The sequence below is a fragment of the Mirounga angustirostris genome, unplaced genomic scaffold (genome assembly GCF_029215605.1).
Source record: "Mirounga angustirostris isolate CCGP_5_RB_7025 unplaced genomic scaffold, mMirAng1.0.hap1 SCAF_7, whole genome shotgun sequence".
Taxonomy (NCBI): domain Eukaryota; kingdom Metazoa; phylum Chordata; class Mammalia; order Carnivora; family Phocidae; genus Mirounga; species Mirounga angustirostris.
In genome coordinates this window covers 55,325,222-55,336,518 of record NW_026991715.1, presented here as the reverse complement: position 1 = coordinate 55,336,518, position 11,297 = coordinate 55,325,222, and the positions used below count along the sequence as shown (strand labels likewise).

Here is an 11,297-nt window from a genome sequence, read left to right as displayed (position 1 = left end):
AACTCTACAGAAGCTTTGGTTCATCAGTAGCCTTATGAGAATCAAAGTCGGTGGTCCATGCAGTCGGAGCAGTACGTAGAGGTCCTTCCCGGACCTCTCCAGGGGAATCGAGTTTTCCCAGGAGCCCAAGAAATCTCTTTTCTGAAAGTGTCACTTCACCGTAAGGAGACTTCCGGATATCAGTGGGCTGAAACTGCCCCAGTGTGAAAGGCCTAATTACCTTCTTGCAAAATGAAAGAAAGAAAGGAGAATAGGAGAGGAGGAAGGAAGAGAGGGAGAGGGAAGAAAAGACGAGGAAGAAGAAATAATAAAGAAATGAAGAGAGTAATCTAGTTTCTCTGCCCCAGAAGCAGTTAACATTGGAAAACAGAATGGACCAGGCTCACCATGAACAACTGCATCTGGTCAGCTTCTGAACAGCACAGGGTAACGACTTCCGGAACCCAGCGGCATTGGCTCAAAACCCAGCCTCACTGTTTAGAAGCAGTGTGACCTGCAATAAGTTAATTAGCCTCTCAGAGCCTTTGTTTCTTCCTCCACCACTTCGGATGTAGCGGGTCTCAGTGAGAGAACCAGCTTATGGGCGGGCTGGAGGCACATGGCGTCTCCCGTGGTCCAGAGCACGCTTGATCCAGAACGTTCACTGAAATCAGAACAGAGCCTAGGCCATTGTATTTTTTTTATTAAAAAACAAATTAAATAAAACAGTGATCAATTTTATAGAAAATGGAACTGGAGTCCAGAGTTCACGGTGGGGAAGGCTCAGAAGATGGAGATGAGGTTGTGGCTGCTGCCATTTCTTTTTCTTCGTATCTGGGAGGCAGTTCAGAGGAGAGATGCGGAGTGATTGAGATCTCAGAGGCCAAAGCAGTCCCAGAAATGGTGTATATAGATTCATGATCTCTCTCGGAGGCCGCGCCTTGGCCCTCAGGAGTTGGGGTCCTACTAAAAAGGAGGGAGAACAGAAAGGGAAGAGAGGAGAAAAGTAACACACCGTAAGGATGAGGTTCTTTTCAAATGTTTGATTATAGGTGTTTAGGAGCATTTGCAAGGGTCTAAGGAATAATTTCTTCCCTATTCTATTTCTTACAGATGCGCCTTGATTTCTTGCCCCTTTCCTTCCTTAGAGCTGACTGTCACATTAAGAGAGTCTCACCCCGTGGCTGTTTCCCTTGTCATTGAGAAGACACGAGGTAGGAACGTGTCACTGCCATCCAAAATATTCACATGCAGTTACTGTTCTCTACTGTTTTCTCTTCAGAGACAGCTAACATAAGGTAGACAAACTTATACGAAGAGAAAATTAAATCAGTAAGCCAAAAACGTGAAGGGAGGCTAGAAAGCATACTGGGTACTGGGGTGGGTTCTAGCAACGGGCAGACATGCCTCTGGACTGCCCCTCCACTGCTTTCCAGCTGTGCAATCTTGAGCAAGTTATTTCACCTCACTAAGCCTCGGTCTCTTCATCTATAAAATGGGGACGACAAGACTGCTGTCTCGGCTACCCAGGAGAATGACCTGAGAGAATGCAAGGAAAGCCAGGCCGTGGCACACAGAAATTGTGGGGGTAGCAAGTACGAGTTTGTTTTAAGTTAAAAGACATTTGTTTAGGGCTTGGGGAAGTTCATCATTGGAGAAAAGAATACAAAAATTCACTCACGGAATTATACAAATGTCCAGAACCTAACCTCCCCTTCATCCATGCAGGACAATTCCTATACCTGTCTCTGTCTGGATCTCTGGCCCACCACCCTGTCTGAAGCTCAAGAAGAACGTGTGCCTTAAAACATGAATGACCAGGTAAGGCTGTGCCCATCCCCAGCATTCTCTCCGGGTCTCCTAGGTCCTATTTCTCAGTGTCTACAGAAGCCAGCCCCCCAACTGGTCTGCCCCCACCAGCCTTCCCACACTGTGAGCTGCACTGGTTCCATGAAGGTCTGAAACCTTCAACTGCATCCCTCTGCCTGAAGGGATGGCATTTAATCTGACCCCAGGTATGCCTCCTAATTTGTGGCATATGGGGAGCGTGGGGGATGGGGGTGTGAATCTTGGATTTCCCTTCATTCAATCTGAGAAGGCTCTGAGGCCCAGGGAACAACTTCAAATTGAGAGGAGAAGCCCAGCTTGGTTGGGTCAGGGGGCAGGCTATCAATCAGTCACCCAACTTCTTCCGTGAGATACTGAAACCCTCTGTACCTGCTGGAGGTCCCCTAGGACCCCCGCGTCTCCCCTTCATCTAAAGTGGCAAAGCCTAACATAGCAGGGGGCCTCCCAAGCCCTGCTCTGGTGCTCAGTCTGGCTAATAAAGTGTTAAACACTTGGAGGATTCCCCCCTGCCAGGGGTACATGAAGATGCCTGGAGAAGGCTTCGTATTTAACCCAGCATAACCACTTTTATAATTTTTAATGTATGTGCTGCCCAACGTTTCCCAAAAGGTACTCTTAATATTAAGGCAGTAATTCTGATATGATGTCAGCAAAAAAGATACACTGTAATGTTTATTCCTGTACTATGGTACAAAGCTAATTTGGCCTGAGTTCAGGCACAGGCCTGAGAAAGTTAAACATGCCTACTCTTGAAGTTCAAATGCAAAGTCTTACCCATAGGTAAAAATACTGTAATATGAAGGCGGATTTTCATTTGGAAGCAAACCATTAGCCCCAGGACTCGGAGTTGTAGAAGCTGAAGACTCGGGAAAGTAAGGTGGTGGTGGGGGTGGGAATACTATCACGGCATCACCTAAGGAAACACAATATTTCATTGAAGACAAGCACATTAGCAAGAATAAAATAATTATATATTTGGCCCCGTGAATATAAAAGGTCAAAACCCCTATGCTAACTCCAGAATTTAAAAGTGGGCCTATCAAATTCACAGAGAGGGAGCGTGGAGGTTGCCAGGGACTGGGGTGAGGCTTGGGGGGATTCGAGTGAGTGTTTAACGGGGGCAGTTTCTCTTTGATAATGAAAAACTTCTAGAACTTGATAGTGGTGATGGCTGCAGAACACTGCAAATGTACTTAATGTCCCTGTCCACTAAAAAATGCTTAAAATGGTAAATTTTATGTTACATATATTGTACCACAATTTTTTCAAACAGTGGGCCAATATTTTCCTAGTAAGTCTAAGCTCAAGCATTTCTGTTTTAAGTATTTGCTTCCTTGGGATGCCTCCTGCTGCAAAGCCTTTCTCATTCTCAACTTGAAGTTTTAAACTGTCAACCCTTAGCAGTTGGATAAAGTGCCTGTTCCTTACATGCAGTTGTAGCCTCTGACCACAGGCCAACAAGCTGCTGTTCACTCCAGAATACATCCCATATTTGGGGGAGGAGAAACAGACACCAGACGCAAGCCCTCATTGGTAGTCCAATTCCAATACAAAACGCGGCCCGTGAGTTGCCCAGAACATTCTACACACATGGCAGCACCGCTCCGTAGCGGTTTGAGGGCAGCCTCGGATAAGCTGGCAGCACCGAAGGACAGCGCGGGAGGAACGAAGGGGAGAGGACTTCAGGTGGCGGCAGCGGATCTGACGCCTGGCTGGGTAAGCACCGGGGTCCTGAGCGCAACCAGCGGGCCATCTGCCGATTACCGGCCCAGCGTGGCCCTGAGCGAGGGATCGGACCCCCACCGGCCTCAGCTGCCGCATCGGTGAACCGCAGGCCATCCATAACTGCTCCTGCCTCAGCGACCAGGCAGGAGGGCCGGGGTGGTGTGTGGCGGGGACAGCAGTGCCGGGCATGGAGCAAACGCTCACAGCTCACAGCCGGAACACACAGCCGCAGAGGTGCTTTCTGCACCAGCCGCCGCCGCCAGCCAGTAGCCCTGATTTGCATGTGTGATGAAACCCTCGCCGCAGGCAGCCCCTCTCCGGGCAGCCTCGGTGGCTCCCCCAGAGGGGAGGGAGCCCTTCGGAAAATGTGTTAACTCTTTCTCTCCTCCTACAAGCACATGACCACGAGGGCTTAAGATAGCGCTCACCTAAATCTGATAACAGCTCATGGTTATCTTGGGCTTCTCATTTAATTTTTTTCACAGGTCTTGGTAGGTTAGAGGAAGCAAGGTCGATTGTTTAATTACACAGTGTAGAACAAAGGAGCTGGGAATAAGCCTCCAGAGCAGGCCAGCCACCTCTCCAACGCAAACAAGGAAGTGCTCGCAGTCACCAGCTGTGTCTGAGGCTCGTCCAAGCCTCTGCCCATCAGTTGCCCGCCCCTCCCTCCCCGAGCCTTGCGACCTGCTCTCCCTGAAAGCAGTCCCGTCCCCCCTGGGTTTCCCTTTTACTATGTCCTGCAGGACTTGACGTCCTCTGAGTTGACAGCAGACATCCCTCAAGGGAGGGGGCTGTCTCATGCCCCTGCTTGTGTGTTCAGGACCCAGCGCTGAGTGTGCCCACAGTGGGGGTATCACGTGTCTGGGGAGGAGGGGCTTCCATTCTGGGAACAGCTGAATTCTGGGACTTAGCCAAGAACTGCTTCTCTTCACCCCAGTCCCTCACAGGCAGAAGCGACCACGGACAATGTCTAGATTCTTATCAATTAGGCTAACAGGCACGGTTTCTAAACGTTTAAACCCTATCCCATAATATCAAAGGAGAGAAAAATGAGTTAGGCTACCAGACTTCCACAGGTTTAATGGAACTTAAAGGGTTAAGTGGAAAAGATTTTAAGCGATGGAGGATGGAGTGCCAACATCAGGAGGAGAACCCCCCCCACCCCAAGTCACTATGTCCCAGCACCAGCAGCCCTGCTTTCTGCTGCCCCCCAATTCCAGCCATTGGGAGGGAGGCTGGGCCCCACAGACCCTCTGATAGTAAACCCACAGGGCACACGTCGAAATGCTCCCAACTACGCGGAATACTATGAGCATCAAGTGAGTGCATTTACTTGTCCCCACTGCGTTCCCCAAAAGGCCTGAGCACATCTATAACATAAGGCAAGCCCTTTAGTCATGTAACAGCTACCCGCAACACTTGGGGAAGGATGAAACCGGCTGAACCAGAATCACAGCCATGTGCCCAGAGGCCCTCCCTGGTGCTCTGCGGGGGCCAGAGTCCACGCGTGCCCCCTGCCTGGGTTTGGAGCCCGGCCCTGCCACTTGCTAGTCTGTGACCTTGGCAAGTTATGGGATATGCCTGTGCCTCGGTTTCTTCATCCCTGACACAGAGATACTAAGAGGATCTGCCTCATTGGGTTGCTGTAGGTGTGAACAGCTTTGACAGAGTAGGCCCTTGAAGGGCACTTGGATGGGTATATGGCCCTGGAATGAGCCCCATATCTGTGTTAGCTATTATTAAGATACAACTGATATTGGTGTGGTCACCGTAAATATATAAATACACAAATAGTAGCCTGGGAGTTTCACCCGCGGCTCCAGGGTTGGTCTGTAAACCCATCTGCCCTTGCTCGCCAAGGCCGGGCCACGCAAGGCTGGAAGGCCAGGGATTTCCCCCAGTGAGTAGCACTTCCTCCAGCAGACAGCCCCAACCATGAGAAACATCCCTTTCACCACGCTCCTCCTCTCTTCCCTCCCAGGGATTTCTGTCCCTAATGCTCTGTGCGTAGCCTTTTAGATGTCACAGCGATGGCTTCAGAGCTTTACCCTTTCAAAAGTAAGAGACTGAAAAAACAATTTTCAAAAATGAGCAGCAGCGGGGTTTCCCCTCGGTTGTGTGAAACTGAGGCCAAAGCTACTGAAGTTGTGCTATAGGGGCTGACTCCAGGAAACGGTAATCCATCTCTTCTGCAGAACCCAGAGAACACAAACGTCGTTTCTCGGCATTCCATGGGGGAAATAAGTGACAAGTGCGATCATGCTTTATCAGTGTTGGTCCCACTATTTCCAAACTTCGCCTCCACCCTGAAGCCAAGGATAAGGTTACAGAAAATAGAGAACAATGTGGGAAACAGTGTGGAAAGCCCCCTCAAAACACAGAAGATCTACGGACTTGGGGCAGACAGAATCCTAGAATGTTAGTGCTGGGAGGGATCTTAGCAATGCAATGCTCATTTTATAGATGCATAAACTCAGGCCAGAAGGGGTTAAGGACTTACCAAGGACAGCCAGCCGGTGACAGCCAGGGATGAGAATCTACACGTCCAACACAAAGTGCCCTAGCTTTCAACGTCACTTGGCGGGTCTCTAACGTGACAGAAGGCTCCCAGGCTATGCTAGCACTTTCTCTCACTTTCCTCCTAATTTGCTCTGTGACCTCAGTCAAGGTCATGACTTAATGTCCCAAAGCTTTTGCTCGATCACAAGGAATTGCTGGGAGGAAATGATGTGCACAAGGATTCTTACAGGGCTTAGCACAGCAGCAGCACCGTGTGTGTATGTGCGCGCGCGTGTGCATGCGTGCATGGGTGTGTAAGAGAGACAGAGAAAAGGGAGAACCTAGGCCAGACCCGAGGACAACCCAGCGAAGCCCTGATGCAACAGCCACTGTGATGTGAGGGTGCCCAGGAACGACAGCTACGTACCTACGGTGACATGGACGGGCTCCGTGCTCTGCGTCTGTCTGTCTTCACTTTCGGAGGCATCCTGGCCCTCATTCAAGTTGTTTCTCTTAACGTGGGCAACCACAAAGAAACACAGTCCCATGAGTACAATCAAGGGCCCCATGATCTGCAGGGACAGGAATCCACAGATCCGGGGCTCCACGTCGGCAGTGTCTGTCTCATTCAGGGGTTCCTGCGCCCAGTCTGAACCACAGCCGGGGACCCAAATGCCCAGAATGCTGATGAGCATGCCACTCGTCAAGAACAGAAACCCGAAGATGAGGCACTGGGCAAACTGGCGGCTCTCTCCACAGATGAAGGCTCGGTCGGGGTCCGCCTGACTGCCCCGCAGGCGCCCCTCACGGAGCTGAAGTCGTGCCCGCGAGCGGGCCAGGATCACAGCCCCAAGCCCAGCCGCGGCACAGGCAGGCCCAGCGACCTTCAGCACCATGCTGCAGTCTGGGAAGATTTTGTACTGGCATGCCTGGAACCCAAAGATGGAGAGCAGGACTCCCACACACAACAGGATGGCACCAAAGACAAAAAGGAAGAAAATGAGCTTGCTGACACGCCTGTCTCGCTGGACCCCGTCTGGCTCAGCGGCAGCTACAGGAGACATGGCCAGAAGAAGCCCCTTCCCCAGAACCAGGCAGGATGGATTTCCTTCCCTCCAGTGGTTTCAACAGCTCTGAAAATACAACCAAACACCAAATTAAAGTGGGCACAGGTGTTCCTGGCCCGCCCTGGCCATTTCAGAAATCACTCCAGGATGAAATCATAGGGGACAGAACTTGATGCAAGTGATACACTGGTGAACAATGAGTTGGTTTATGAGTCAGAAGCACTGGCATTCAGAAACTCCTGAATATGAAATTTTGTGAAGATATTCAAGAAGAGGAAATGCAATTACCATGCACCTAAGATTATCTAAAAAAAACAAAACCCATACAAGAGAAGTAACTGGGTGTGGCTTTTCCTGTTATAAGTCTTACAAACTCACTTCCCCGGGCAAAACAAAACAAAACAAAACAAACAACCCCCAAAACAGTGGTGAGTAAGGGAAGAACCACAGGGATTATTTCTGATTTACAGACATCCCACGTTTCATCACAGCTGCTCTGAGCATTTCCGAGTCGATAAATTTTTGTTCAGTAACTAACTTTCCATTTCCTATTTCAGACTGCAGCAACTTTCCATTCCGCCGCCTTCTTCTAAGGCCAGGACACCTGCAGGAGGCCCAATTCAGTTGTTTCCACTGAAGGGGAAGGCAGTTCAGGAACACAGTGAGTTTGGGGGATTTTAAGTTAACTCTGTCAAAATGTGATTTTTGAGTTCTCACACAGGCACTGGAACTCGGGGGCCCGGCTGACTAGGCCGGGGTGACCCAGGGGAGTCTAGCACAGAGCGTCAGGAGGAGCCTTGTCTCCCAGGTGTGCAGGTGGCCTCTCACGTACCCTCCTCCAAGGTGCCTCTCACTTCCACAAAAAGGTTTAGGCTCCGTTAAAAATAAGCAGCCGATAAAATCACCAGTTAAAAAAGCATGAAACAGCAACAGCACTTGACTCTGAACTCTCGGAGAGTGTAAGTGAGATCAAGTGGGAAAGCACCTCCCCACAAGATTACCCAAGCCCTCTGCTGGTATCATCATATATGAAGTGGACCCGAATCCATTGTTAATAGTTGTCTAGTGTATGCAGATTGACTTTATAATCTTAGTTATCTTGTCTTACTCTTATGAGTGGAGTATTTTACCAGGACCCTTCAAGTTGGGGCAGTGGAAAAGACAACCCAAGTGTGAAGACCATTTTTACTGGCTCAAGGAAAGAAAACTTAAAATATTTTGTACCATTTGTATCCATGATCCCATGAAGGAGCTCAAGATTGAGGCTGTAAAGCCAAGGCCGTCCTGACAAACCCAAGTCGTGTCCAAGGAGGGTCAATTTAAGTAAAGAAAAGAAATAGCTGGTCTTATACTAGGAAGTACTTTTCCAGGAAAAAGTACAATCGAATCAGAAGGAAGCTGGAGAAAGAAGGAAATCTAGGAGGGAAATAAGCTTCCATTTTAAACCTGGGCAAACTGTATTTGTGAAGATGGAATATGCTGAGACAAACACTGAAAGAAAATATTGAACTAATTTAAAAAACAGAAATCTGACTCATGTAATCTCTTGTGCTGGTTCCAGAGATAAGGGTGATTCTCTGTTATAAAGTCCTATCAGGAATTCACTGAATTCCTGGTACCTTCAACTCTGAAGCGAGTCACAAGGCTTCAAATGTCTTAAGGCGAATTCCCCAAATACTAGTAAAGTAAAAGTAAGCCTAAAACTGGATCTGTAGCTCTTGTCCATGGACAAGTGGACTACACACCTGCCATACGTACCAATCCCTCATCCATAATAATGTAGGCAGTCAAGTCTGTCTGTCTCATACACGTATTCACGAACGGACACAAAAACATCTACACTCACAGAAAATTAAACCCTTTCCAAATACCAACCTACATTTAATTTCCCCAAAGCCAAATCTACCTCTCCACCACTGTTTTCCAAAGGACAATTCCAAATCAGCATCTCACCATGCCCAAGGCTCTGTGCGTTTGGGGATCGAGGTAAAGCCAGCCCCAAGTCTTGTATAGGGAATCCTGCCGTGGGTTTCAGGGAGCCCGAGCGCAACAACAGCCCCCAGCGGCTGGGCTTGCGGCTCCCACCCCGCAGCTTCGGCTCGGGGTCCTCCGCGCCCGCGCCGCTCCCCGCACCAAGCCTTGGCCGCGCGGCAGTGCGGAGAAGCGCGGGGCGCGGAGCACTCACCTGAGGCTTCGTCCTGCGTGCGCGCTACCTGCGCCAGCGCGCGTCCCGGGCGCTGGCACCGGCCTCGGGGTGGGCGCTCGGCGGGGCGGCGCTGGCCGTGGGCACCCGGCTGGGCGCGGCCTCCGGTGGCGGCCCGCACCGCGCGTTTCCACCTGCGCGTCCGGTTGCGGAGGGCGGGCCGCCGCTGTATTTACAGAAGGAGGCGGTGCCAGAGAGGGCGCGGCGGCGGGGGCACGCCGGGCAGGGCGGACTGGCGGGAGCTGGCCGCCACCGGGTGCTGCCCTGCGGGGCCGGAGGCGCGCCCGGCGCGGCAGTGGGTGACGAGGGGCGGCCTCGGAGCCCAAGGCTGGCAGATGTGGCCGCTTCGCCCGTGACCGTGCGCGCGAGGAATCCGGGGAGAACGGGCACCCCCGCCACCTCCCTGGCCCGCAGCCGTGCGAGGTGGGGGGAGGCGAGCTGAGGTTCTCCTCTTGGCTGCCCGCACTGCGCGCCGCGCGGGCCGAGATCCAGGCAGCAGGAAGGGAACCGGATCCTTTGGGCGCTCAGGGCGCAGAGTTGAGGCGGGGGAAGCCCCTGGCCCCCTTTCCGATGTGGCCGTGGCGCAGGCGGGATCGGGCCCCGCGTTCCTGAGGCTGCGCTTTCGGCCACGACGCTGTCCGGGACCGGTCTACCTGGCGGCGGTGGCCCTCCTGCCGCTCCGGAGACCTTGATGGCTGGTCACTGGAGCGCGTCCCCCGCTGCCAGCTCCCCGACCGCGAACGCGTTATGGAGACACCAAGTCACTGAAACGTGCGCTCTGTTTAGAATGTGAGACAAGGTGCTCCATACCTGAGCTATTCAGGCACGAGGTCCTCGCTCCAAGACTGAAGCAGGCCCTTGGCAGGTCAGCTCTGTCCCTTCCGCACACACACCTACGCTCTTTGCCTTAGAACCCCTCTTCCGGTTCTCAGTTGTTAATGGTCGGCAGCAATTAAAGCGGTAACTTTCCCTGCCCTTGAACCAGGAGTTTTGGGATGGGTTTGCCAATCCCCGTGCTATTTGTAACCTGCCCTGTGACACGTGACACGGACCCAGCTATGCCAGTTTCCACCCCAGAGGTCAGGGCGCTGTGGAAGGTGAGTCAAGGGCTCAGCCCAAGCACAGCTGCGCCATGAAGCCCTGGGGACTTACCCATCCCGCCACTTCTCCCGGCTTCCTGTCAGCTTTGCCTGAAACCCGGTCACGGGTTCATGCCAATCGCTTTCAGCTTTAATACAGCAAGTGGTTCTGTAGGTCTCACTGACGGTAAAGAGTGAGATGGGCTTAGCCAGTTACCAGGGGTGAGAGGGAGGGAGACTCTCAAAGAAGGGGTCAGAGGGAGGCAGAGAGGGAAGGGGGTTCCCTGGACTCTGAGCACTGGATGGCTGGGTGGGTGAGACGAGGCTTCACGAGGGAGACATACTGGACAAGTTCCAGCCTTGCAATTTGCTGGGGGCACTTGCCCCAGTGGCCAGATGTGGCCTTTGTCACAGCCAGAGTGAGAATCTCTGCCCTAACTAAATATTGCTGATTATTCCTATCATGAACAATACTGACATCCCTGGCTCTGTGCCAGGCTCTGTGTTCCCCATTTTACCTACAGCCTGTGATTCTTTAATGTGTGTTCCCAGCAACTCACAGAAGGCTGGAGCCAGAAGAGGATGGGGGGCTAAAAACCAGTCAGTTTTCAGTTGAGGAAACCAAGGCCCAAAGGCAAAAATTGACCTCCCCACTGATTAACGTGGAGCCTGGGCCTGAACCAGATGTATTGACTGTTCCTCCCAGATACACCTGTCACGCAGAGAACACACAATGCCGTGAACACAGAAATGCCTTTTGATTATGTGGCTTTTTTTTTTTTTAAGAGAGAGTGAGAGAAAGTGCATGAGAGCAAGGGAGTGGGAGAGGGAGAGAGAGAATCTTATGTATTTATGTAACAAGCAGGTAAGCAAGAGTGGTGATTGCACAACAGTGGC

The 11,297-nt window shown here is 51.6% G+C and overlaps 1 protein-coding gene across 1 annotated transcript; it reads right to left on the bottom strand.

Annotated features, from left to right (window-relative positions):
• Window positions 1-670: 670 nt before the first annotated feature.
• Window positions 671-10,194, bottom strand: TMEM171 (transmembrane protein 171). The gene is made up of 4 exons (XM_045886906.3): window positions 9,304-10,194; window positions 6,479-7,184; window positions 2,602-2,740; window positions 671-945 (listed from the first exon to the last, which is right to left on the bottom strand). The coding sequence occupies exons 2-4, from the start codon at window positions 7,113-7,115 to the stop codon at window positions 747-749; spliced, it is 975 nt and encodes a 324-aa protein (XP_045742862.1). The 5' UTR covers window positions 7,116-7,184; window positions 9,304-10,194; the 3' UTR covers window positions 671-746.
• Between the last annotated feature and the right edge of the window lie 1,103 nt (window positions 10,195-11,297).

Coding starts and splice junctions, on each gene's coding strand:
- TMEM171 (XM_045886906.3), bottom strand. CDS start 7,115: ATGTCTCCTGTAGCTGCCGCTGAGCCAGACGGGGTCCAGCGAGACAGG. Junction 2,741..6,478: donor GCCCGTCCATGTCACCGTAG/GTACGTAGCTGT, acceptor GTGTTTCCTTAG/GTGATGCCGTGATAGTATTC. Junction 946..2,601: donor TACAGTATTTTTACCTATGG/GTAAGACTTTGC, acceptor CCTCCTTTTTAG/TAGGACCCCAACTCCTGAGG.